Genomic DNA, 27,896 nt, shown 5'->3' with positions numbered 1-27,896 from the left:
CCCAGATGTCCATCAACTGTAGGCTGGATAAAGTAAGTATGGTATATATACACTATGGAGTACTATTCAGCCGTTTAAAAATGAAATTCTATCTTTTGCAACAAGATGGACACAACTGTGTATATCATTTTTAAAAGATTTATTTATTTATCTGAAAGTCAGTTACAGAGAGAGAGGGAGAGACAGAGAAATAAATCTTCCACCTGCTGATTCATTCCCCACATGGCCACAATGGCCGGTTCTGTGTCAGAGCAAAGCCAGGAGCCAGTGCCTTCTTGCAGGTCTCCTACGTGGGTAGCAGGGCCCAAGCACTTGGGTCATCTTCTTCTGCTTTTACCAGACCATTAACAGGCAGCTGGATTGGAAGAGGAGCAGCTGGGACACCAGCTAGAGCCCATATGGGATGCCTGCATTACAGGTGGCAGCTTTACATGTGATGCCACAATGCTGACCCTTTAGTATATATCTTTGTGCACACATATATATGCATTTCTACCATAAAGTTTTTCAAGATGGTTGTATCAACTTTTACCACCAGCAGTAATGTTACCTACATACTGGCCAATGCCTGGAGGAAGCAAGTCCTGCCTAATGTCTGAACGAACTGAATAAGCCACTTTTTCTCTAAAACCTTAGTCCCTCCAAAAAAATACCTGGCAGTTTTAGCTTCTATGTGATACCTTCATTATTCTCTAAAAAAAATTGTCCAGCCTTTCTCATGAGACAACAATTTCTTAATTATTACAGGAAGCAGAACTGATTTTCTGCCTCATTTTTTAAGTTGTCAAAGAGGTAGTTAGACTTTAGAGTCTCATCACTCTGCTCCATATCCTTCAAATTCTAAACAATGTTGTTTCCTGTCTCCAGAACATGTATTCTAAGCAAACTTACCAGAAAGCAGTGGTCACTATTGGTAATGACCACAGCAGAAATTCCCAGCTATCTGTAGGCAGGAGAATAGATATTCTCCAGGATATCAATCAGTCAGTATTATTTTCCAGAATCCACACCTTATAAACTGGACTCCACTGAGGGAAATCTCCCAATGATAGATTTGTGTTAATATCATGCACCTTGGGGCTGGAGCTGTAGCAAAGTGGGCTAAGCCTCTGCCTGCAATGTCAGCATCCCACATGGGTGCTGGTTTGTGCCCAGGCTGCTCCTCTTCCGAGCCAGCTGTCTGCTATGGCCTGGGAAGGCAGTAGAAGATGGCCTAGGTACTTGGGCCCCTGCACCCATGTGGGAGACCTGGAAGAAGCTCCTGGCTCCTGGCTTCAGATCAGCCGAGCCGCGGCCCTTGTGGCCATTTAAGGAGTGAACCAGTGTATGAAAGACCTTTCTGTCTCTCCCTCTCTCTGTCTGTAACTCTGCCTCTCAAATAAATAAATAAAATGCCCAGTGTCGGCAAGAAGCTCCCTAGTGCAGGGTGGTCTTCGGATGGCCCATGCTGCCCAGCAGAGGCATCCGAGGACAGAACGCCTCCCCTTCCCCCACCCTGGGTCCTCTCCCAGAGGACTCCCATGGTCACTGAGAGCGAAAAAACACTTGAGGGTTGACCCTGGCCTGCCTGCCCCCACTCTGCCGGCTAGCCTCAAGGTGTGTGCAGTTACCTTTCGAGCTTGGAACAAGCAGACTGGAATTGTCCTCTGCTACCTCCTGTGTACAAAATCTTGTTTATAAAATTTCAAAAGGAAGTAGGTAAAAAAGGGAAGAACCTGAATTCTAAATTTGATTTGTGTGTGGCAGAGTTCTTAGCTTCTCAGAGTATAAAATAAATTTTTCAAAACTGAAAATAAATAATAAAATCTTTTTAAAAAATGCACTACAGTTTTCAAAGGTTAAGTCCACCTTGCATAAAAGCTACTCCGTGTCTACCTCCCCTTTGAGATGATGTTTCTGACACCCCCATATCACATTGAATGTGGGTCCTATAAAGTGAGTGGTGTCCACTCTCACCATTAAGGAGGCAGTGTCAGACCTCATCACCACGACTGTTTCCACACACTCTTGTTATAAAATTGCTTAAGCTTTAGAAAGACAGCCTCCCAGGAAAGGGTTTTGGGTTGTCTCACAGGCTGGAAAAATCACTCTTAGAAAATTCCTGAAAAGAAGCTTTGTTGACAGTTCTGAAGCCTGCTTCTCTGGATGACTGTGTAGCTCCACCAACTGTTTATATACACAGCCAAGTCCCCTGATTAGATTACATTCTTCCTTGAGACAGAATCCATCACCTTTCAGCAGGTGCTGAATGAATGGATGTTGGTGAACACTTCCAGCAACTCCATCTCCTGTTGATTTGGGTGGGTTGAGATGGGGGGAGGGAGTTTAGAAGGCATGACCTCCCTAGAGGCTTTCCATTTTTTCATGCTGCTAAATATGACACACTCAACGAAAGTAGAACATACAGTGTAACTTGGTTTTCTTTCTGTTGCTTAAAGTCTTCAAATGCTGATGGTCCTGGAAGCTTTAGTTCCGTGTTACCTACAAAAGCTAAAGAGGCAGACGTCACAGGTGGAGACAGTACCTGCTGCTCGAGAGGAGATCGCTGCCACTGCTGCCCTTGCGACGTCCCTGCAGGCCCTGTTATACAGTGTGGAGGTCCTCACCAGGTAATCCCGTTGACACAAAGATTCCCAGCCTTAAGCCGTATATACCTACTGAAAAGATGAAGAAAATAGGTGGTGGCTGAGAATCTGAAAAAACAAGACTTTATTTAGAGATACTGTCCCTTTACATCCTGTAACTATAAACAGTCCCTAAGTAATTGGGAAAAAATAGTACATACTACTCTGAATTGCAGTAGTAATGAAAGTAATCTCCCCATGCTTGCTGAACACATATCTGCATATAGCTTGCCGGGTTTCTGTGACATTTTTAACTGTGTGGTCACAAATCTTTTGTAAAAGGGCCAATTTAATGAGTATGAAAATGGGATCCACATTTTTAAAAACTATCGTGGCATTTTATGACACCTGACATATCTGCAGTTCTAACTAAGCATTCTATTATTGTTTTATTGTAAGGAGTTATATTTTTTTAGTGTGAGGGTTTTTTAATGATAATTTCAGAAACTACACAGCAAGTCCAAACTACAGAATATTATTCTAATGCTAGAATTAACAGATTTTCTTTAGAACAGGTATAAATAATGTTGAGAGAGTGTTGGGAGATTTAGAAGTAGAAAGGTCAGTTGGCAGCAGAATTCAGCCCTAAATTAATTTCAAGTCACAAGAATTTTGGGTTTAGAAGCAGAAGGAATTGAGCTGCAAGGAAGAGACCAGATTGGGGCTCACATGGAGTGAAGGTAGAGAAAGCAGTTGCGAGACACTATGCTTGTGATTCATTTTCTTTCTCCGGTCCCATCTAAATTATCTGGGAGGAGATGTTTTTCCCCAGGGTGAGAATGAAGACATCATTTTCCTGGATTTGTGTCTTTGCTCCTCCCCATTCTGCCATGCTGTGTGCCCAATCTAACATGCCACACCCTTAGCCCAAAAATATTTGACTTACCCCACCAAAAAATACCAACCTCTCCAGCTCCATCATGCTGTGTTGGTAGGACAGCTAGCTGAAGCTCTTTAGTCCAGGGAGGATGTTTTCAGAGTGAGGGAAATTGCTTTTCATTACTTTCAGTGTGTGTTCAGTCCCTAACCATGAGGTACACTGCCAAACTAGATAGGCAGAGGAGGGCTCAAAGTCTTCAATAGAGTATTACACTGCAATGCTCATGTGCGCCTCAACTGAGGAACCAGGAAGAGGTGGAATAGAGAGCCAGGGCAAACTGCTTCTTCCAACAGGAAATAACCCCAATGCTTTGTTGATGGTTTCATGAAAGTCCTGGAAGGAAGAATGCCCAAAAAATAAATATGCAGCTTACACTCTTCCTTCTGTATCCATCTGGTTACATCACTAGCCCCTTCCTACAATCAGAGAAGAGGAAAACCATCAATTTCCCCCTCGGGCCATTTTAGTTATTTCTTCTCATATTACACAAGGTTGGTGAGCCCCTCCTTTCTATTCCCTTTCATAAGGGCAATTCAATTAACTTATCAAAGTGGAATTAGCCAAATTTCCATGGAGAGTTGCAAATGGAGCTCTGGCATTTACAGTTCTGTGGCTTTCGGTACTCCACTGTCTTTACTATTCTGGTGAAGCCTCACCTATTGGTAGTACTCACAACCAAGTTGGTTTTTACAAAAGAGGCTAAGAATCCCCTTTCACTTCAAACTTTCTATTTCTTTATCTCACGAAAAAGAAACTTAACAGTTATACAGGTGGTATTACCTATATTATAAATAAGTTTATTGTATTTATTATTTTCTGTTAGTTTATGTTACCACAAATTTAGAGACTTAAAACAAAACTCATTTATTATCTATAGTTGTCTAGGCCAGAATCCCAGGCAGAGTTACCTGGATTCTCTGCTAGGGGTTGCAAAAGGTAGAACTCAAGATGTTGGTCGGGGGTGGATGTTTGGCATTGTGGTTAAGTTGCTGCTTGGGATGCCCACCTCCCATATGCCTGGGTCAAGTCTCAGCTCCATTTCCAATTCCCACTTCCTCCTAATACACACTCAAGTAGGCAGCAGGTGATGGCTCAAGTATGTGGGTCCCTGACCACCCACATGTGCAACTGAATTGAGATTGAGTCCTGGGCTCTTGTCTTTGGGTTGGCCCAAAGGAAATATGAGGGAAGAAGAAAGGGATGAAAGTATCATTGTATTCTTAGAATAATATCTACAAAATTCATGAAATTTATCCTTGATATATTAATAAATAAATGTAATTTTAAATGAATATATAAAATTTTTTAAAAATTAAAAATTAAAGAAAAAAGACTCTAAAGTGAACTTAAAACTTATGTATATGGGGCCAATGCTGTGGCGTAGTGGGTTAAGTATCCACCTGCCATGCCAACATCCTATATGGCTCTACTTCCCATCCAGCTCCCTGCTTTTGGCCTGGGAAAGCAGTAGACAATGGCCTAAGTACTTGAGCCCCTACACCCTCATGGGAGACCCAGAAAAAGCTCCTGGCTCCTGGCTCCTGGCTTCAGATTGGTTCAGTTCAGGCTGTTGTCATTTAGGGAGTGAACCAGCGGAAAGAAGACCTCTCTCTGTCTTTCTCTTTCTCTTTCTCTCTCTATCTTTAACTGTGCCTCTCAAGTAAATAGATAAGTCTTAAAAAAAAAAACTTACATGAGCTTCAGAAATTTGAAGATTTCATAAATGTTTCCACTTCTGATTTGTTGTTTTGTTGTGGCAATTACTATCATTGTTACAGGCCCATGACAGCCCCACAGATGAGCAGGTGTGACCAAGGTCATAAGGGAACTACCACAGCCAACCACACCATGTCATCTGGGGTGAATACCAGGTAACTCACCGTGCCTTATACTCTGCAATCTCTCAATTATAAACAACCTGAATTTCAGCTGTTGGGAATGAAAGGAATCCTGAAAATAATCAATAATGAATATGAAACCTTCCAAGGAAAATAAAACTGTTATGAGCTTAGTTACTTTTTAATCTCAAGGAAAAGTATTGCAAGCAACGGTAGTAGCTGTTGGATCAGGCTCTAAAAGAAAGGGTGGGGAGATTCAACCAGTTAGTGTGAAAGTTGGAGATAAAGTTCTTCTTCCAGAATATGGAGGCACGAAAGTAGTTCTAGATGACAAGGATTATTTTCTATCTAGAAAATGAGCAACCTAAAAACGGGCCTTAAAAAAAAAAAAATTAAAAAAATTAAAAAAAAAAAAAAACGGGCCTTAAAAATGTCATAAAAACAATTGCTTTGAAAACTACACCATTCCTTCTACATCTCAGATACCGAAACTGAGGCAAGTTTTGCTGATATTTAAAGTAAATCTTATAAATATAAAATGGAGTGATTCAAACATACTGCTAAGCATCTAAATTACTGACTTACAGTAGATATTAAAGTTACAAGAAAATACCAAGGCTCCTCTTAAGGTTGTCAAAGAGACATTCAATCCACCTTCATAAATTGGTATTTTCATTGCGTTCTTTTCAGGAGCGTACTCAGTGTTCTCTGCCTCCTGGGTGGTCTCTGAACTATTCCAGCCTGATTTCATTTGCCTCCACTGAAAAGCAAATGAGACAATAATGGGGGAGGGGGTTGCTCCTTCCCAGGGCAACTATGCAGAGTGAACCTACTTTCTTCTGGACACGTTTTCTACAGACATTTCATCAAGCTCTGGCTTACGTACTCAAATGATGCTTTCATGTTTGCTGACAGTCTCTTCCTGTTGTTTTGGTAGAATTCAGACTCTGGCTATGCTAGTTAAGACTTTACCCACTTTGGCCAGCACCACGGCTCAATAGGCTAATCCTCTGCCTGTGGCACCGGCACACCGAGTTCTAGTTCCAGTCGGGGTGCCGGATTCTGTCCCGGTTGCTCCTCTTCCAGTCCAGCTCTCTGCTGTGGCCCAGGAGTGCAGTGGAGGGTGGCCCAAGTCCTTGGGCCCTGCATGCGCATGGGAGACCAGGAGAAGCACCTGGCTCCTGGCTTCGGATCAGCTCAGTGCGCTGGCTGCAGCTGCCGCAGCGGCCATTGAGGAGTTTGAACCAATGGAAAAAGGAAGACCTTTCTCTCTCTCTCTCACTGTCCACTCTGCCTGTCCAAAAAAAAAAAAAAAAAAAAAGACTTTACCTGCTTCATTCAATCTTTACGAACCTCTGAATACTCTAGAACACACGCAAAAAGCTTAATTAGCTTCTTCCTCCAAAGAAGATTTAATATACAGCAAACCCAAAATCAACTTAGGAATTCTTTTTCTCAGAATGAAGTAATTAGCAAGGAGATCATAAGCAGAAACTCAATCATTTCCCACTCTCTCTGAAGCATATTTTTAAGTGTGTATCGTATATAAAGCTAATTCCTTGCTCCATGAGATATATTAATGTTAAATATAAAGATATATACCAAACCTAACTATAAATTCCTTGAAATGATGGTTAACTTTTGCCTCAATTTCCTATATAAAGAAAAGATGATCTAGTTTAAGTGATATTTAAGGAATTCTTTAGGTATGTTGGTTTACACACAATTACTTGTTGAATGGTGCCTGGAAAATTCTGAATTCTTATCAATTGATCCTCAAATCCTAAAGCAATAAGTCTCCAAAACTGAAAGGTGTCAGCCATGTCTCATCCTATGGTCACCTAAAACAGAACATATGATGATAAGACTAAAACTTAGATGTGAAAGCTTTCAAGAATGTATCTTATGTGACTGTATTCTATGAGTTTTTTCATATTTTTATATTTGTCTTCAACGAGTTATATGGAAATGCATTAGCTTTCATAGCAACTGTAATTGCAGTATTCGTGATAGCCAGTTGAAAGATAAAACTTTTATATCTTATGACAATTATTTGTATTTGTGAACTTAGCAAAATGTATAGTCTAAGAGGCTTTTCTTAGGAATAAGTTTATAAGAAACCCGAGCAGAGGGCCCGTGTTCTTGCTCTGATAGTTATTTGGACTGTTTTTTCTGACTCCTAGGTACCAGGAACAAGGAGCCAAACTGCACTTTATCAGGTACAGAAAGACTTTCAGCATCGGTTCTCATGTATTGAAATGATTGCCTTTTGAGCTGGGATTTGGTTCTGTTTGATTCCATTTAATTGATGCATGGTTTGCTATGTCTGGGCAAATCTGTAAAAGTGACTAATGTGAAGTCACTACAATTTGGCCTGATGATATATTTTCTAAGCTGATAAAATTTCTTTGTCCTTTTAAATGAAATTCTCCTTGCCCTTACCCTATTGATTCAATAACTCTTTAGAAATCATATGTTTTCTTCAGTGTGATACTCTCCTCTTGTAGTTGCCACATGAATACCTTTTTCAGACCTAGCTAATCTATATAATTCCCAGAGAAAACCTTCACTTGCTGGAAGAAGGGCAAGGCCTTCCCAGAGAGGAGCTGGATGAACGAATTGCTCGAGAAGAGTTCAGGAGACCCCGGGAGTCCCTGCTGAATATATGCACAGAATTCTATAAGCACTGTGGGCCAAGGCTGAAGATCTTACAGAACTTGGCTGGAGAGCCCCGGGTCACTGCCCTGGAGCTGCTGGATGTGAAGTCCCACATGAGGTACTGGCCTTGCTTTTGCTACCCCTGAGTGTGGACACAGCTTGGGCCATGTGTCTGAATGTGTGTTAGGTTGGTATGTAGGAATCTCCAGAATAAAAACTTTGAAACACTCAGAATGATTTATTCCCTGTGACTTATATACATATCATACAGAACACTCTGGTAAAGTGAACACTCAATCCAGCAAAAATGATCTCAGGATGGTCAGGGTGACTCTGTTCTTAAAGTAGAAAATCACAGTCCATGTATCTGTGTCTCAAAAGAGCAGCCCTAAAAATTCCCTAAAATAATAATTTGTAACAAAAGAATAGCTTGGAAGGTTTAGTTGGTATATCAATCTAAAGGTAGTATAAAATTCTAGACTTTCAAAAATAGCATTGCTATTTGTTAAAACAAGCAGATTTCTTGACAATTAACCTTTTTTGTTTAAAAAAAATCCTTTGATAAAAATGTAGAATGTACTAAGTGAAGGAAATTGGGAGGCCAGAAGAGCTGATAACGCTAATTTCTTATCCCCTGAGTTGGACACACACCCAGCAGTGCCTCTGGAGAACTCAAGAGCATCCCATGTCCTCAAACCCTTTAATGTGCAGTAATTGGCAAGAGCTTATTTCAGCTCCTAGACAGGAGGTTTCAGAAAAGGGGGAGGAGGGAAGTTTGAAATGTAAAGGTCTTGTTGCCGTAGTAACCAAGGATTCTATGTACCTCATCTTCCTTTCTTATGGACCATCTCTAGTTGATCTAAGGAATTCTGTGAACAGAGGAACGTCACATACTACCAACAGTCACTTTGTGAGAGAAAGGGAAAAATATTCGTAACACATGGATACAAATGAGGGGAACAGAGAGAGAATAAGGGGGGGGGGGGAGAGAGATCATGGTAAAATAATTGCCTACAACTTAACCATCTGTATCTATACCCTCCCTTAGGGCATTTGGAGGGAGGATACAATTGTCAAAGGGGCCTGGAGCTCCCTCTAGAGGTCAACATCTGTTAAAGCTTAAATGAAGAACATGATTTAAAGTGATTTACCTCCTCATCTGGCATAAACCTAGCCTGCAACAGATATTATTGCTAATTGGAATGACCCAAATACTATGCCAGACACTGTATGTAAAATAAAATCCTGGTCCTCAGGATTGTCACAGTACAATTCAAGAGGCAGACATAAGAAAATAACTATAATTCAAAGTTTCAAGTGGGATACTCGTGTTTGTGTTTATGAATTTAGCATTTTATAAAAGATGTAGGGCAGATTAGAAAATTAAATGAGACAAAGTGATAACATGTAAATTAGAGAGCCACAAAATGTGAAAAATGTGCAGGGAAATCATTGTTTTTGATAATATTAGCATAGGAAATCCATATGAGAGTAGATTAGATGTTATTTCTTAACCATGAGCTTGACTTTGAGCTTCTGAGTTATTACAGCGGTGAATGGAAATGCTCAATTACAAAATCTTAACATCAATAAGACAAAAGCCACCAGCTGTTTGGTGAAATGATGTTTTTATAAAATACAAAGAATAGGCCGGCGCCGCCTGCAGTGCTGGCACCCTGAGTTCTAGTCCCAGTCGGGGCACCGGATTCTGTCCTGGTTGCTCCTCTTCCAGGCCAGCTCTCTGTTGTGGTCCAGGAAGTCAGTGGAGGATGGCCCAGGTCCCTGGGCCCTGCACCCGCATGGGAGACCGGGAGGAAGCACCTGGCTCCTGGCTTCGGATTGGTGCAGTGCATCAGCCGTAGTGGCCATTTTGGGGATGAACCAACGGAAAAGGAAGACCTTTCTCTCTGTCTCTCTCTCTCTCTCACTGTCCACTCTGCCTGTCAAAAATAAATTAATTAATTAAAATAATAAATAAAATACAAAGAATAAGAAACGTCTCCTGTTTAGTGTTTATTAAAAGGAAAGACTGATTTGATGAACAACACCTTCAACAAAATCCCCATAGAAAGTACTGGTTTCACACAGCTGAATACCTGTCAGTATAGGAAGTTGGCATCATGCATTGTCATAATGCAGTTTTTTTTTTTTTCAGTTTGAGTGCAGTCACTGTTTATTATCTGACCAGATAACATAAGTACCCTAGCAGACACCTTAGTTCAACCTTCTAATAAGTTTGTTGATTTGGTCTTCCCTACAACAGCAGCCTATGTGAAACCAGGATAATGTTCTTCAAGAGCATAATTACTTCGTGAACTGGACCTGTAGGAGAGCAAAATACTTCCTGCCTGTGGGATATTAAGTCTAAATGTGCTACACTAACACAATGCATACTAACACGCTTTTGATAAAGACAACACATGCCCACTCTTGTCTGTCTAGACAGATACTCTGTGTTGCTGAGTACAGACAGATCCAAATGCTTTGAGCTTATATGAAGCCAAGGACAGAATTAAAGATTCTCTCCTAAATCAAGAATGCCTTTGGATATGTGTAGAATTCAGAGATCAATATATAAATATAATAATTACAGGTGGTATTTAAAGTCAAAAGAGTAGATTATGTCACCTAAAGAGAAAGAGTTAATTTTTAACAAAAGAGAATGGGGTGTTATATATAAAGGATACAAGATATATTTGCAGGAAGAATTTAAACAGAGGCAGGGAGCTAAGAAACTGTTGAGGCAATCTGTATGCCTGCATTGGCAGAATATGTGCTTGATTACAAGGCTCTCAGGGAAAATATTCTTGGTTAGCTAGATTCTCTGCTGTGAAGGAATTTATCACCTCATTTACCAAAACCAGAGCTGCCAAAGCAGCAGGACCTCTATCTGCACATTCTATCCCTCTTTCCTCCTCTCTCCATCTCTCTCTAAGTGGGAAAAAATATCTTGTACTGCCATTGGGAAAGGACCATAGTTATGTTTTCTGTATCAAGAGATTATTCATGTGATAGTACAAGAAAAAATGAAAGATTTTTAATGCTCAAAACAGATTGACTTTGTTAAATTACCAGGAAATACATAAATTCAGGTAGTAATCCCTACTCTCAGACTTAACTCTGAGTATCGTTCTCATGCTTAACATAGATAGAAAGATCATTTTTTAAAAAGATTTGTTTTATTTTTGAGGGAAAGACAGAGAGAGACAGAGAGAGACAGAGAGTCTTCCATTCACTGGACCATTCCCTAAATGGCCGCAATGGCAAGGACTTTACCAGGCCATAGCCAGGAACCTGGCACTCCATTTGGGTCTCCAATGTGGGTTCCAGGGATTCACAGACTTGGAACCATCATGGGCTGCCTTCCAGGGTTCATTCGCAAGGAACTGACCACACACTCTGAGATGCGATGCTGGTGTTGCAGAGGTGGCTAACCCAATGCACCACAGTGTTGGCCTCAAGACTGATCATTTCTCAAGCATTTCCAAATGCTATCTTTAAAATAATAAGGGAAAATAAATAAACGCATATAGATGTATTCTTATCTGCTATACAAACAACATGAAAAGAACTATTTTCTGCACAGTATGTGTGCACTTATGAAAAGAGGTGAACAAAAATATGTAAACTGTTTTAAATAATTTCTTTAAAATGCACATCTTTACACACAATTTCCAAGACCATGTGAATGCTCAGTCTTAAGAGAAGACAGTGGTGATGAAGAGTTAGTTACTATTTCCTTCTAATAAAAGAGGCTTCATGGAAAAGATCAGCAGGAAGGGATTTAGGGGCCTAAGGTGAAAAGAACTTCTCATCCTGTGGACCTCCAAAGATACAGTGAGTTTCCTTGTACAGTAGGAAATCCCCCAGAGATCTCGTGAGATGAGGCAGGTGTGGAGGAATCCAAGTATTACAGAGGCACTAGCTTGGTTGTGATTGTGATTGTGCCAAAATCAAAAGGGGCACTCTTATACTATAAAGCCTGTCAAATGTTTGTCCTATCTTGCCTGTCCTCTAGGATAACTACAATTTCTGCTTAATAAAATGCTATGGTTAATATATGAGAAAAGGAACCACATAATGGTATCACTGTACTGCTCCTAATACATCAGAGGATCTGTGTGGAGATCACTAGTGGCAGCTAACATCAGAAAAGGAGTGGCAACCAGGTATTGTGGGCCTCCTGATGGAGGACACACCAGATACTCTTACCAGATAACTAAAACTAAGCCGGTAGATCTAGTTCCTAGATTTAAGTAACAATTGAATTAAATATGGTAGGTTAAGTTGATGACACCATGGAGAGTCAATCAGCCAAATAAGTTATAGTAAGAGCAGAAGAGAAGGAAATCTCAAATAAAAAGAGATTCAAAGATATATCAACCAATTAAATGGGCTTTATTTGCTCCTGACTTTTTAGAAAATGTGTCTAAACAATATGTGATAGTGGCCAGCATTGTAGTGTAGCAGATAAAGCTGCTGCCTGTTACAATGGCATCCCTTATGGGCACCAGTTCATGCCCCAACTGCTTCACTTCCAATCCAGTTCCCTGCCAATGGACTGAGAAAAGCAGCAGTGGATGTCTCAAGTACTTGGGTCCCTGCCACCCACGTGGGAAACCTGGATTAAACTCCTGATTCCTGGCTTCAGCCTGGACCAGCCCTGGCTATTGCAACCATCTGGGTAGTGAACCAGTGGGAAGACATCTCTCTCGCTCGCTCGCTCGCTCGCTCTGCCTTTCAGATAATTAAATAAATATAAAAACAAATTTTTTAAAAAATTTTTATGTTTTCTCCATATAAAATTAAGTTAAATTGACTTCAAGACTATGTGTGTTGCTGTTTTTGTATTATTTAGAAAATGATTAGATATGTCTAGTTTGGAAGATTATTTAGTCAGCCAGCAATTAAATTTGCCAGAAACCTCATTCATCCAATCAGTCTTGTTGGCCAATTACCCCTAAGAAAATCCGGCATTTAGGGCATAATCACTTGGTCTGATGACTGGGAACCTGGGAAAATCTTGGAAGCAGCGCCACTTTCTCTCTGGATGTTCCAGTATGAAATTGAATTGGGAAATCCAAGAAGGGGGATGCAACCACGTCCAAAGCCATCCAGAAAGTCTAACTATGTCAATCAAAGACTCTCAGCAAAGCAGGAGTATCCATGTATACAACAGAATGAGAGAAGGAAGCTTTGAGGAAGCAGAAAGAAATTGAGTTTGAAGAGATCCTTGGGATGTAATAAAAAAGAATACTGCTTTTTACAGTGAGACTTTGACCTTGACTGTGAGCAGCCACAGCATTTTAAAGCTATGAAGCTTATTTAGAAATTGTATATTAGTGATGTGATTGTTCATTAAAGTTAAGGTTTTCTTTTATATTTTATATGTCTCATGTGTATGTGTGCATGTATGTGCGTGAATCTCTATCCTGAGGAGTGATCTCTAGGTATGCTGGCCTAACCTTATTGCCTCATCAAATGTTCTTCATGTTTACCTGTGAAACATTCTGTGATTCTCTATTAATATACATTTACAGGCTTCACTGTACTGATATATATGAGAAGAGCAGAGTGGTGGGAAATGTTTGGAAGAATGTTCTTGTTCAGGGAGTTAATGTCCTAAAAGGAGTTAGTTGTCATGATGCTGTGCAGGAAGATTCCCATTATGGCATTTTAAACTTGTTCTTTAAAAAAATAATTTTAGGTTGGCAGAAATTGCACACTCCCTTCTGAAGTTGGCACCATACGACACCCAGACAATGGAAAGCCGTGGGCTTCGGCGCTACATCATGGAGATGCTACCCATTACTGACTGGACAGCTGAGGCAGTGAGGCCCGCCCTCATCCTCATTTTAAAGAGATTGGATAGAATGTTCAACAAAATTCACAAGATGCCCACTTTGAGGTGAGAAGGCTTCGCAGTTAGCTGTTGACATTACAAACCCCAAAGTCAGGATTGGTCATTTGTTAAAAGAATAGATTGCTGAGTTAAACTAATGACTTGAAAGTTTACAGTTGGAATATGTGCATAGCTAATCAGATCTATAATTATCTAAAAATAAGAATGTATATTTTGAGGCAATAACATTTTCTTTAAAAATATATGTGTTCATCTTGAAAAAAAATCTATCCATTTCTTAGCTTTCCTGTTCTTCTTTGACACAAACAAAAAATCCAACTGGTTCCCTTTAATCACTTTTGAAATAATGTAGGGTATGTCTTATAAATAAAATAACTAAGTAAAGAAGAAAATTAACTATATGTTCAAAATATTGTATACAATACCAATTTCAAGAAATGCCAAGTTTTAAAGTAATCAGTCAAATAGCAGCTACAAAGTTCACAATTGATAACAAATTCCTAATTTTTACCTTTTCTTCTAATTTAGTATATTAAATGAATACTAATACCACTTGATCTCTGTTCAGTGGCTTGAGCAATGTCCTTTCATAACATCCCTAGGAGTGATGTCTCTGAACCAGCCTACTTAGAGATGTGGGCCCAGTTCGGAAACTATAATCATAGTGAGCAGGTAGTTCAATTGATGTATGATAATAAATCCACTAAATTGGTAATTTCAAGTTTGTGTTATTTTGATTAGTAATAGAATTTTCTCTTCCTTTAAACTGAACCTAACAATCAATGCAATTCCTGCCCAAGAAATTACAGCACTTGCTCTTCCATTTATCAGGACTTTTCCAGAAGTTAGTTTGTACTCTTCCCATTTATGCAGCCATTAGGAATCACTAGGGAAAAAAAACTAATAAAAATTTTCCATTTTAGTAATTAATGGCTTGTTCTTATTCTCTTTTATATCCTAATAATGAATGCTTTTACATGATTTCAAGGTTATTTATTTCAGTGGCATAGAAATGCCTACTCTTAAAGCACTATTTGATTAGTGGTCCCAATGGAACATTTGTGGTATTGGCAAATGGCTGATCCAAAATTTATAGCTGACTTATGAGGGTGTGTAAAAATAAATTCTTTTTTCTTAAGTAAATCAACATCTAAAGATGTTAAACATCTCCATAAACTGACCCATTTGTCATCTAATTAATACTGTTATAAAGAATATCAGGCTCCCAGAAGCAGATTTTGAATTAATACATTGACTGGTTAGCGGTAGGCAATTTTCTTGGGAAGCATGATGTAAATATGAGGTTGGATTAGATTTAACTTTTTTATGTAACCTCTGCTTAAACACAAGAAAAATTGACTGAACGTGACCTGTGGACCACTAGGGCACCTTCAGTATCAGAGATATCAATGTACACTCACTTATGAATACATTTTCATTTTGTCATTGCAGGGATTCCACTTCAATAGGAAATATAAGCTTAGAAAGTATTTCCCCAAAAATATGGAAATAGTATTGATATCAGCAAAACCCAAACTGTTATATTGGGACCACAGAGATCAATCTTCCAGCACTGGGACAATTACAGATTAGATTGACTTTTATTACAAAAAATTCCATATTCATCTAATTGAGTTTATATAATCCCACCACATATACTATCATAGAAAGTAACCAAAGTGATATTTCTTGGGAAATCAAGAAATAACACTTTTAAAATAGGTAGACTGTTTTCTTCTAATGTGATCTTTTTGTCAAGAGTTAAGCCAGATAAATCCAATTGTATTAGTGTAGTGCAAAAGCTAATGGAATCAAGTGTAGTCTGATAAATGGATTTCAGAATTGCAGCCAGGGTCAGATTAATTCTATTGGGAGTAATTACCCCAGTAATGGGCCCCTAAAATACTATTCTTAGGGACTCCTCTCACAGCTAAAACCAGGGAACTTAAAATGCAACCCATTCATCATCTCTGTTTTTTCTTCAATAGATTTTGTCTCATTAGTCGAATGGGGCAGGAGTGCCTCTGCTACGTTTTCCGTAACTTCTTCCCCTCCCAGTGTGCTCTGTACTTTTGGAACAACATGGGTAAACACCATCCCGTGTGAAGCACTTTGTTGTCTCAGATACACATCCTGTCTTAGATGGTGTCAGAATCACTGTCTCGTTCACTTGTTTCAGACTGTCTCCAGAAAGGAGCCACGCTGCTAATGGCTCCTATATTGTATTCCAGGCGACAGGTTGAGTGGGAGCCTGCCAGCAATTTGATTGAAGGGGTTTGTTTGACACTTCAGAGGCAGCCAATCATATCCTTCCTGCCTCACCTTAGGTCACTGATCAATGTCTGTGTCAATCTGGTGAGTAGCCAAGTGGCAATCTTATGAAACTTTGCAAAATTTAACTCTGCTATTGACGTCTCTGAATTGAAGATTTACAGGTCAACCACTTTGTGCCCCTATCTACCCATGAAAACAGATGGCTCAGGTGACACTGAAAATAGTGAGGTACATTTCAAGGTGGTGCGTGGGGAGATACAAGGGCCCATCCCCACACAGATGGGATTTTGATGTACTGCTTCCCACGCACTACTTTGACAATTCACCTCTTCAAGTTGCGCTGAGAGTTGAGGGCTGCCAGTTGGAGAGTGGGGTGGTGGGAGTCACACAATTGGCTAGAAGTTGAGGTAGTCTGGGGTGGGGGAGTTTAAAATGCAAAGTGGATTTTATTTATTTACTTATTTATTCATATTAGTGCGAAATTATGAGTTGGCCAGTCTAGGATTTATATAAAGCAAACAAAATTTTAATCATTTATGCAATATCTAGAGTCTGGTCCTGACGAGGTTTTGTACAATGTATGGAAACCATGTTAGAGCATTTCATTGAACAGGATCTGCTGCTTAACTAGTTGAGCGATAATCTGTAGTTGGAATGCCTAGTGCAAATAGAGCTGTTGCCATCATCATTGTTGTCAGTATTTGCTCCATAAAAGAACGTTGACTACATTCCTCTGTATCCACAAGTGTTCAATCTCCCAATTAGAATAGCTTTTTAGTTCATCTCCCATTATTTACATAGTTACTTATAAACATTCTACAAAACCTTGGCTGAATATAGTTTAATGTTCGATCTGACTCCAGATATTACATGCCTTCAGAAGGCAACAAGAGAGAAAGATTGAAAGGAACATGTCCAACCTTCAATTTTTTATTATTATTATTACTATTATTATTACTACTATCATTGAATGAGACTCCCTTACTACGGTTGCATGAAATTGCAATAGTCAAGGCTGGTCATGTGCTCTGTTTGTATTTCAGGTGATGGGAGTGGTAGGACCTTCCAGTGTTGCTGATGGATTACCCCTTCTTCATCTCAGCCCTTATCTCTCACCACCTCTGCCCTTCAGCACAGCTGTTGTCCGGCTTGTAGCATTGCAGATACAGGTGTGACTGCCTTACCTGTTTGTCACGCTCCTTAAGTTGTTGGTGGAGGCACCAGATCATGGTGTTCTCTTTTATTTTCTCTGCAAAGGCTGGGCAAAATCTGTGAAACAAATATACAAACATCTCCAAACTTTCATCGGTTTGGAACTTCAGCCCTGAGCTTGGCCCTAAGTTGTGCTTCTGTAATTCTTCTTGAGATCTCAAAAATAGCAGAGTCAATTAGTCCTGCCACAACCTTAGGAACCACTCCAGTCTTTTAAAGGTGTACAAAATAATGGTTCACAGATAATCAGCTCACAATTGTTAATTAAAAGGGGCAGTAATATTCCAAGTCTGGTTTTAAATTGTTTTCAGAAAGAATTGCAATATAAAATTCTTTCAATATTATTACTAGACTTTGAATATATTCATTTTCTTTAATGATTGTGGGTTGAATATTGTGGTTGCTTTTTAAAAAATCTTCCCATTTAATTTATTTCTTAAGATTAAAATGATAATTTCCAAAGCAAAAGGTGCAGAATCCAAATTTCTCTGCTAATTCAGTGTATTACTAAATTTTCAAAGGCTGTAAATCATCCGAGAGCTCTGAGATCAATGGAAAATAATAATTTATGTAAATGTATAACTGATCTACCCATTATCTGACAACCAAACTTGGTGGTTCATCATCCAGAGAATGGGTGGATGATAGAAAAGAGAGTAAGGACGGACTGTGGCTGCCTGCAGCAGGGGAACAATGACCCTAGAGTAATGCATCCTAATAACATGTGTACAACGATTTTTTCTCATATCTTGGTTATTACTTCCTGTCTTGAAGAAGTCCTTGGGTAGAGGTCAGAGGACTTTTAAATAACTTCCAAATGAAACAATTGGCAAATTTTTGTGTTCTTCCTTTTCCTTTGTAAAGTTTGTATTGAGAAACTTAATGGGAAATGACATTATTTTAGTACCTGTAAAATATTATAATTTTTCATTTACTATTCAAGATGTTACTGTCTTTTTAGGTATATACCTCTCAGTTATGACAAGCAAATGGTAAAGTATGAGTTTTGAGTGAATCTCATATGCTACACAGACAACAACTGAACTCATAGTTCCCAGGAGCAGCCAGCAGGGAATTCACCGTCTCCATCGTGCTGTGTAAAAACAGATGTACTAAATGGGTGTGATGGTCAATTAATCTTTTTTTTCTATTATTGCTGTACAGGCATTAAAAGAAGATTTCCCTTTAAGCCATGTGATCTCCCCATTCACCAATCAAGAGCGAAGGGAGGGGATGCTTTTAAATCTACTCATCCCATTTGTGCTCACAGTAGGATCTGGAAGCAAAGGTCTGATTAATTTAATGACAGAAATTTAATGACATTTTTGTTGTGTTTTCCTAAGTGTAAGGCTGTTATTTATTTTTCCTTTTCCCTCAGAGGTCATCATTGAAGTCAATCTGAATGAATCACACATTGTTACCTTAGGAAATAAGAGTGTCTCTTTCTTTTCAGTTTAGCTACTCTGGAACAAGAGTGTCTCTACTCTACTTCTTAGAAGATATTTAAAATCATTTCTATATGGCAAAACTCAGGAGAACACTGTTTCAATTCAACTAAGAAAATGGTACTAGTTGAAGTACAATATGATGAGAACTGACAGATGAATGGACTTTATAACCTACTGCCACTTGGTTTAGCAGAAACTTGCCACTGTCATTAAATTCCAAAATATTTGCATTACTCCTCCTTCTTACGGAGTTTTCTCTTTTAGGAAAAGTTTATCTCAAATATAAGGACAGTACATTGTAAATATTTGCGAAAAGAAAGGAGATTGAAATGGTAAGCGGGAGATTTCGCTAAGAACACGAATGTTTAGGTGCCAACTATGGAGAAAATAATCAGATGCCGGGAATGCTGTTTGTCCGTGGGAGAAGCTGTACTTGGCAGGAATCACCTGAATTTCTAGGATTCTAGTTTAGAATTGGAAAGAAAGTTGACTTTTTTTGTATCTGTTGTGGAAAGTCTACCTTGTGACTTTTTCCCTTTCCCCATCTTCTTCCAAACGCTACCCCCAGATAGCCCATGGCTGGAGCAGCCAGAGGTGCAGCTGCTACTACAGACGGTCATTAACGTGCTTCTGCCACCTCGGATCATCAGCACTTCCAGGAGCAAGAACTTCATGCTGGAGAGCTCCCCTGCCCACTGTTCCACCCCTGGGGATGCTGGGAAAGACTTGCGTCGGGAAGGACTGGCTGAGTCCACTAGCCAGGCAGCATACTTGGGTGTGTCTTCATTCATATTTCTCTCTCTCTCTCTCTGTCTCTCAAATATATATGTATAATATATATATATCCATCATATTTGAGTGCATTCAAGTTCCACCTTGACTCAGAAAGTATTTAGAAAGAACTCAGTCCAGAAAGTATTTGAAGAAGGCATTGGAACAAGAAACTCCTGCAAAAGAGTCTGGCTTCCTTCAGTGAACATATGCGAAAAACAATGTACTTTGATATCCACAATACCTGAATTACTTGGTTGTTTGTAAGAGTATCTGGGCATGTAAGGAAGGCATCTGTAATAAGAATTCCTCCTTGCTCATTAAGTAAAAGATTACTAGTGGGATTTGGTAGCTGTTATCAGAACTGGACTCAGACTAGTACACAAGGACACTACATTGCACAAATCAAGAGGTTCACTAATCTGTCACCTCTGTGAATGGAACCCCTGGAGTGGACAGCCAACATCCTATTTAGCAAAATATGGTGGTCTTATAGCATGTTATGTCTCCTCCTAGCTAAACTATTTTTCATCCCTATCTTTAAATCTGCATCTTGTCTTTAGTAAGACTAGTCCACTGTTCTCCCATAGGCTTGCCAATTCCCTCCCTACTTTGGCTCCTACTTTCCCATTACCCCAACCCTGCCTTTAACTTGGTCCTAACCCATGGGACGAAGGGAAGCCACTCTTTGACCCTGAATGAATTGGGCAGCAGAAAGAGACCACTCTTACCATAGCAGTGAGAGTAGCAAGCATTGGCAGCAGAAAATCACGAAAGAAGAAAGTTGGGGAAGCTTTTCCTGACATTTTTCAGTTCACCAAAGCAGATCTTCATGGGCAGAATAACATGAATGCAAACATACTGATCAAATCAAGTCCTGGTTTTTGGAATATGTATGTGGGATGTGTCATAAAGGGGTGACAATGAAGATGAAAAAGGAGAAAAAGAAACAAGGAATGCACATGCAAGGGACCTACCCACATGGGTGCCCAGCTGCCAAAGGCATGGGAAAACAGGGATCAAATAAAATCTGGCAAAGAGCCCTGCACGCCGATGTGAGAAAACACTTGCTAAGTAACTATTTCCAGTCCTCTCCACTTTCTGCCTTTTAAAAATATATATATCTATTTATTTTCAATGGAAAGGCCGAGTAACAAAGAGAAAAGAGATAAAGAGGGATCTTCCTTATACTGGTCCCCTCCTCAGATTCTCACAGCAGCTAAGGCAGGGCTGGGTTGAAGTAAGGAGCCCCATATTCAATCTGGGGCTCCCTTGTAGCTTGCAGGTACCCAAGTACTTGAGCTGTCACCTGACTCTCAGGGTGCTGGATGGGAAATAATAGCTGGGACTTAAATCAGATACTACAATATGGGATGTGAGTGTCCCAACTGGCCAGTTTATTTTATTTCGTTGTTCTTTGTGCTGTTTTTTTTTTAACAAATTTCTACCTTAAAATGATGCCACAAACATGCCCCATACTTTTTGCATTTTTAATGGTGTTGGATTTTTGTTGTTTCTACTTTACTTACTTGGCCAGGTTACTGGACCTCTACATAAAAATCTAATTTTACACTTATTTCAAATACCGTGCAATATTCAGTGTTTCCTTTGTGCTTTATTTTACTATTACATTGAATTCTCATATCACCACAACTCTAAGAAAGTAATGTTATTCCCATTTTAGAAATGAAGAGGCTCAGGCCCAGAAAGTTTCAATAACTTGACGCACACTCACTTAATAAGTGAGAGGCCTGATTTCAAATCCAGGCCATCTTGCACCAGAGTCTGTTCTTCACCTCCTTGTCATACATATTAGTATGCTGGGCTGGCGGAGGTGAAGCTGGAAAGCAGAATGAAATAAACCCAAAGGCAGCACATTTGTTTGTTTACTTGAAGGAGAGGAAGTGAGATGAAGAGAGAGGGTGTGAGAAGATGGTCGAGAGGGACATCTTACAGCATCTCTTTCCATGTTACAAGGCACGGTTCTCTCCCCCTGGAGATGTCCTAGTGAGGATCAGCATGCATGTGTCTCTTAAGGAGTTTCTGTGTGCATTTAAAAGTTCAATACACTTTAAAAAGATATCTGCGTTCTCCTGATCAGAATCAGAGCACGTTTACCATTCAAAGTTCCCTTAACTGCCCCATAGCAGACCTTGTGGCGAGAGCAGGGGTGGCCGAGGAAGTCCCATCATAATCTTTCATGCTTCAGGATACCCTGGTTTGTCCTGACACAGCAGGAAATCTGCCTTAGGAAAGGAAAAAAAAAAGAAGGGAAGGAAATAGAAGAGGAAGGGAGGGGAGGGGAGAGGAAGATAGACTGTGAAGACGGAAGAATCTGGGAGGAAATAGAAATTGTAAAGAAATCCAACAGGGGGTGGTAATAGATATGATGTACCACAGAGATGGGGGAGGGTAAGGGAGGATTCTTTATCTGGAAGGATATACTCAAATTTATTTACTGGTGACTCTGAGGAGCAATTTAGAGTGGAGTTGGGAAGAGAACAAGGGAGGGAAAGGACTTTTCTTTTATATTTGTAAATGTCTGCATGGTTTATTTTTTAATCATGCAAATATTTGTTTCCATGCTTAAAAGAATAAAAGAAAAATGTTTGAAAACATGGATATGTTTTAGTTGAGAATATCTGATATGCTGGTGTTTCCATAAATACAATATGACAAAGCTTTTGGAAAATAAAACTCCAGCCACACATCACATTTATAAAACATTTCCCTTTCAATTCTGTGGACCACTTTGCTCTATATTTTCGGAAACAGAGGTTTAGTATATTTAAGATATTTGTGTTCTCCTAATCAGGATCAAAATACATTTACCATCCATATTTTTGTCTTGATGTCAGGAACACTGTAGCTCAGGAGTGCACATTAAGTTTTTGGAAACATGAGGAGAGTTCAGAAATTTAGAAAATTTCCTGATGCATAAAGGGCTGTGGGTGTGGGCAGTTTCCTCCAAAAGACTGGTCTGCAAGCTCACTTTTCTCGTTTCCCCGTGTGAAGCACTGAAGGTGATTCTCGTCTGCTTCGAGAGGCAGCTGGGAAGCCAGTGGTACTGGCTGAGCCTCCAGGTGAAGGAGATGGCTCTGCGGAAAGTGGGAGGCCTAGCCCTCTGGGACTTCCTGGACTTTATCGTGCGGACCCGAATACCCATCTTCGTACTCTTGCGCCCTTTCATCCAGTGTAAGGTGTGGTGTGTGCTCCTCCCGGAAATGACAAACCCCATGAAGATGCTGCTCTCTGTTAAGACAGGATATGGAGGGATTGCTCATGGGATGCACTGTAGCCAATTAGTAGGGTCTGTTAATACCATGCTTGATAAGAAAGCAGCCAACAATATATCCAAAGGGTAAACTCTCTCATTTAAAGTAGCTTCACAGCAAGAGCTTTATTAGAATCTGTAAGACTTTGCCCTCTCTCCCCATCCGCCACTCTCTTCCCTCTCCCAAGACCATAGGCTCAATGAAACAGTCTGGAGAATATACTCATGTTTTCAGTGCATTCGTGAGTTCTGATCTTAAATAAACATATGAAGAAGATGGGATTCTTCAAGCATGTCTTCTCTCCAAGACCCTCAGAACTCATCAACTCTCTTCGTCTTTTAATTTCTTGTGGGCAGCAACTGAAAACAACATATTGATAAGGCACTTGCTGTATTAACTACTGTTCTGCACACTTTCCATGCGTTATTTTATTTACTCCTCAAAATGATGAAGTAGGGACAGTAATTAGACCATTTTACAGAGGGGAAAATCGAGGCCCTGAGAATCTATGCCTTCCTTTCAGCTTCTGGCCCAGCCAGCAGAGAATCATGAAGAGCTTTCTGCCCGGCAACATATTGCTGACCAGCTGGAGCGGCGCTTCATCCCACGGCCTCTGTGTAAGAGCTCGCTCATTGCTGAATTCAACAGTGAACTCAAAATTCTAAAGGAGGCGGTTCACAGCGGCTCAGGTGAGTATGCCTGGGGTATTTTGAGTTTGTTTGACTAACAGAACTCACAACCAAGAAGAATCCCTCTGCCCAGGTCAGGGCTCATTTTGGAATCATGTCCTTGTTCATCATTTTGGCACACTTGTAAATCTGAACAAGCAACTGTTGTCAACAACAAAACAGAAATGAAAGGAGTATGATAGGAATTCGATTTCATACCTTTTCTAAATATTTTTTCAGTCTTTGTTTTGGTAGTTAAACTCTTTCTTGAATATTTAATTGGGGAAGGGGTAATCTGTTTCAATTCTTACCTTCATTTCCATTTTGAAAAAGAGAAAAGGGACTCTCATTTCTTGAGCCTCTAGTGTATGATCGGCTTCTTTCATTGATGTTATTTCCTTTAACACATAAAATATCTTACAGATGCATAACCCAAAGTCCACTAGAAGAATAAGGAAACTAAGACTCCACAGAAGTTAAATAACTTATACACATAGAAAGTGTCAAAAGTGAGGCAATTTTAGACTAGATCTGTGTGATTATAAGCCCTTAACTTTCAACAAAATGGAAGGAGGGGGTTGAATTCAAGTCGGCAGCTGAGGAAGTACTTTCTTTACCTCATTTAGAAAGAACACTTTCTTTGGCAGTGCATTGTTTACTCTTCAGTTACCCTAACGGCAGATTACCAGGGAAAGAAATTAAGTCAGTATCTGCCATTAGAGGGCAGTCATTACCCATAAGAGAAACATAAGGGTTTTCTTTTCTTTCTTTCTTTCTCTCTCTTTTCTTTTCTTTTCTTTTCTTTTCTTTTCTTTTCTTTTCTTTTCTTTTCTTTTCTTTTTCCTTTCCTTTTCTTTTCTTTTCTTTTCTTTTCTTTTCTTTTCTTTTCTTTTCTTTTCTTTTCTTTTCTTTTCTTTTCTTTTCTTTCTGTTGTTAGCCAACAGGTACCAGGTACCGTCTAGACAAAATCTGCACATTGTTATTCAAGTATTCTGACACAGAACTGAGGGGTGTTTTATAGGTTGAAATTTCCAGAGAAGTATAATAAGAACACACTTTTGATGTATTCTGATTCTTATTGTGAAGTTCATATCAGACAACTCATTTGATACTGCAATATGCCTATTTTAGGTGAAATATATTTGTCAGTATAAATTAGCAAGTTGGAAGCTACAAGGCAGGACAAAATTAATTTGCTTCCTACCAGCCTTGGAAACTGAAATTAAAAAGCAGTAAGTCAAAACATCTTACATTGTCAAAGATGTTATGCTCTTACAAGGAAACTATTCAATTATAATATATTGAGGTCACTATTGATTTAAAAAAATCTTCATTTCCATTTGCTACTAAGTCCTAAAGATCAGTGTCTGGGCTACACTATTTAACTGGCCTTTCCTAAAAAATACAAGTGGTCATGGGAGACTTGGAAGCAGATATTTATTTCCTTTATGATCTTCACCATGCATTTCCTTTTGTTTCTCAACTTCTCTAGCATACCAAGGGAAGACTTCCATTAGTACCGTGGGCACCTCCACTTCTGCTTACCGCCTGAGCCTGGCCACCATGTCCCGCTCTAACACGGGCACGGGCACTGTCTGGGAGCAGGACAGTGAACCATCCCAGCAGGCTTCACAAGACACCCTGAGTCGGACTGACGAGGAGGACGAGGAAAGTAGGTCACCCCAAGGAATCCAGTGGGAGTCACAGGAACAGCACTTGGGAAAGAAGACTTGGGAAAGATTTCTGCCCTTCCAACATTTTTAGTTCTGATCTCTTAGTCATTTTACAAAAGGCGTGCAAATTGGAATTGTCACTGATCCCATGATTTCTAATGCCTGCTATGCTTTAGATTCTTTGGTATTTGGGGCCATTTGGAAAGAATTCATGAAAAAGGTAAATCTTTAGTAGTGATACCTAAATTTCCCATGTATTTAACCGTTACTAATGCCTGTTTAAATGGTAAGTAAGTAGGGAAATGCTTATTCCCCTTTCTCCTGGACATCCTTTTTAGTGAGTTGATGAGCACTTACGTGACCTGGCTGGGCAAGGAAAAGCAGACAATGCATGTGCTTAGGACTCCATGAGTCCATTCACCTGCACTAGCCAGTAGCTGGTCTCGAGTGGATGCAACCTAAATTGGAGTTAAGAGAACTCCCAGTGATTGATGAACCCAGGAGCTTCTAATTCATGTGCCAAAGACTTAGTGTTATTAAAATAAGGAGAAATACAGTCAAGAAACATTTTACATGTATCCTTAACAAGAATAGGTGTTAAAAAGTTGAGCAAAAGTTTCCATTGTATGCCATTACCATTTAAGAAGTTTCCAAATTGTATTTTTCCCACTGTGTTTTTTAATTTTTATTTATTTATTTGAGAGGTAGAGAGACAAACAGAGACAGAAAGAGGTCGCCCATCTACTGGTTTACTCCCTAAATACCCACAACAACCAAGGCTGAGCCAGGCAGAAATTAGGAGGTAGGAACTTATCAAAGCATTCTGCCGTGTGGGTGACATGGACTCAGCTATGAGTCATCATTAGCAGGAAGTTAGCTGGAACTTGAACTCAGGTACTCTAACATGGGTTGCAAGCATCCCAACAATTTGTTTAAATAACTACATCAAACATGTGCTCCTCTACTTGTGTTTTCAGTCTCTCTGATATGACATTTATAGCAAATTTGTGCTGTCAGTAATTTAAAAGGGGACAAATTCTGTATCCCAACTAAGTACCTCTCTATACCAAGCAGTTACAAAAACATTCCACTCTGAACTAAATTAAAAGAGGAAATCAGAGTGTAAGGTTAGAATTTTAATTAAGATGAGTGAAAGTATTTTAATTTGACACTACAATTTGGTGTGTCAGAAGAAAAGAAATAAAAGCTTTGTCAAACCAGTTTTCAGGGGAGCAAGCATTTAGTTTAGTGGTTAAGACACCCATGTCCCACGGTGGTGTATCTGGGATTGATACCTGACTCTAGCTCCCTACTCCAGGTTCCTGCCAATACAAATGCAGGAAGTGGTGGTGGCTCAAGTACTTGGGTGTGAGAGACCTTTATTGAATTCTAGGTTCCTGACTTCAGCCTCCCAGCCTCAGGCAATGAGGACATTTGGGGAGTAAACTAGCAGATGAAAGATCTCTGTTTCTCTGCCTTTCAGCCAAATTTAAAGTTGCAATTAGACAAATCATGAAGTATCTTGACCAAGAAAACAATAAGAGAAACAGTAATCAGCAGTTTAAAAATCCATGAAGTTGTGGTAACAGTTCAGAACTTAAAAGTAAAATAAAAAAAGTAAAATCCATTTTTATGTAATGCTTGAAATAGTTTCTTCCAGCAATTTTGTTTTCTAGCGATAGGAAATGATGCAATCTATCTTTTATGGGGCTGAAGCTATTTTACAGGTAACCTTATGAATAACTAGATGGTTCTAGATAGTTTAAGGGGCTTTGGAAGAGGAGTAGGGAAGACCTACACTGAAATATCAATGGTAAGAGCCAATATACTAATGAGGTGTGTTGTGGGGGAGCAAGGGGTTTGGAATGAGGCAGCATGCAATTTTTGGATATTATGTCTGTTCTGAGACATCACAAGGCTACTAATAAATGGTGGAGTATGGTTGTGTTATATTAATTTATATAAGGAGGGGTATGAAAGCCCGATTGTTGACTGCTTTGTATTAAACTATTTTCCCATTCAATCATAAAACCTGTATTAAGACTTATCCAGGTATAAGATGACTAACGAAGTATGAGAAAGATTTGCTCTCTTCTCTGTAAGGTATTAGATACAGTCTTGTAGAGGAGATAATAGACATTTACAACAAAGAACACTTTAAAAAGGTTTAATGGGAGTCATCACAAGATTAATCACCTAACAAATATTGGACATATGCATGTTAAGTGACAGATATGCTCAAAGGGCATAAAACAAATGAGAACTAAGAAAGGCACTCAGAGAAATAGCTGAATCTGTCCTACCTTGGTTTTCTCATATTTAAGGCAGCTTTGCTACTATCTGTGAACATACCTAAAAAGGACTATCATACTATAATAAGTATCAATTTCAGATCAGCCATTATCTAACAAATTAAAATTTCTAGGAACACTTTTCATATTCACCTTTTTATTTGAAATAGGTTTGCTCAGAAATATGATCACTTAGCGGTAGGCATTGTAGTACAGCAAGTTAAGCCACCACTGAGACACAAGCATCCCATATGGGTATTGATTTGAGTCCTGGCTGCTCCACTTTCAATCCAGCTCCTTGTTAATGTGCCTAGGAAAGCAGTGGAAGATGGCCCAAATACTTGGGCTTCTGTACCTACATGGGAGACGTGGAAGAAGCTCCTGGCCTAGGTCTGGCTCTTGCAGCAATTTGGGGAATGAA

At 39.5% G+C, this 27,896-nt stretch overlaps 1 protein-coding gene across 12 annotated transcripts in view; it reads left to right on the top strand.

Moving 5' to 3' along the window:
- Positions 1–27,896, top strand: part of UNC80 (unc-80 homolog, NALCN channel complex subunit) — a 245,541-nt gene that overhangs the window by 197,271 nt on the left and 20,374 nt on the right. For all 12 annotated transcript variants that reach the window (XM_008259087.4, XM_008259090.4, XM_008259085.4 and 9 more), the window contains 12 exons: positions 2,439–2,609; positions 5,283–5,375; positions 7,526–7,561; positions 7,900–8,118; positions 13,708–13,908; positions 16,095–16,218; positions 17,181–17,306; positions 18,514–18,637; positions 19,366–19,572; positions 22,584–22,768; positions 23,367–23,532; positions 25,004–25,183. In XM_008259087.4, the coding sequence (XP_008257309.2) occupies positions 2,439–2,609; positions 5,283–5,375; positions 7,526–7,561; positions 7,900–8,118; positions 13,708–13,908; positions 16,095–16,218; positions 17,181–17,306; positions 18,514–18,637; positions 19,366–19,572; positions 22,584–22,768; positions 23,367–23,532; positions 25,004–25,183 (1,832 nt within the window). The remainder of the gene's footprint in view (positions 1–2,438; positions 2,610–5,282; positions 5,376–7,525; positions 7,562–7,899; positions 8,119–13,707; positions 13,909–16,094; positions 16,219–17,180; positions 17,307–18,513; positions 18,638–19,365; positions 19,573–22,583; positions 22,769–23,366; positions 23,533–25,003; positions 25,184–27,896) is intronic.

This window comes from Oryctolagus cuniculus, chromosome 3 (genome assembly GCF_964237555.1).
Source record: "Oryctolagus cuniculus chromosome 3, mOryCun1.1, whole genome shotgun sequence".
Classification (NCBI taxonomy): domain Eukaryota; kingdom Metazoa; phylum Chordata; class Mammalia; order Lagomorpha; family Leporidae; genus Oryctolagus; species Oryctolagus cuniculus.
The sequence above is the reverse complement of the archived record's forward strand: the minus strand, read 5'-3'. Positions and strand labels throughout refer to the sequence as shown.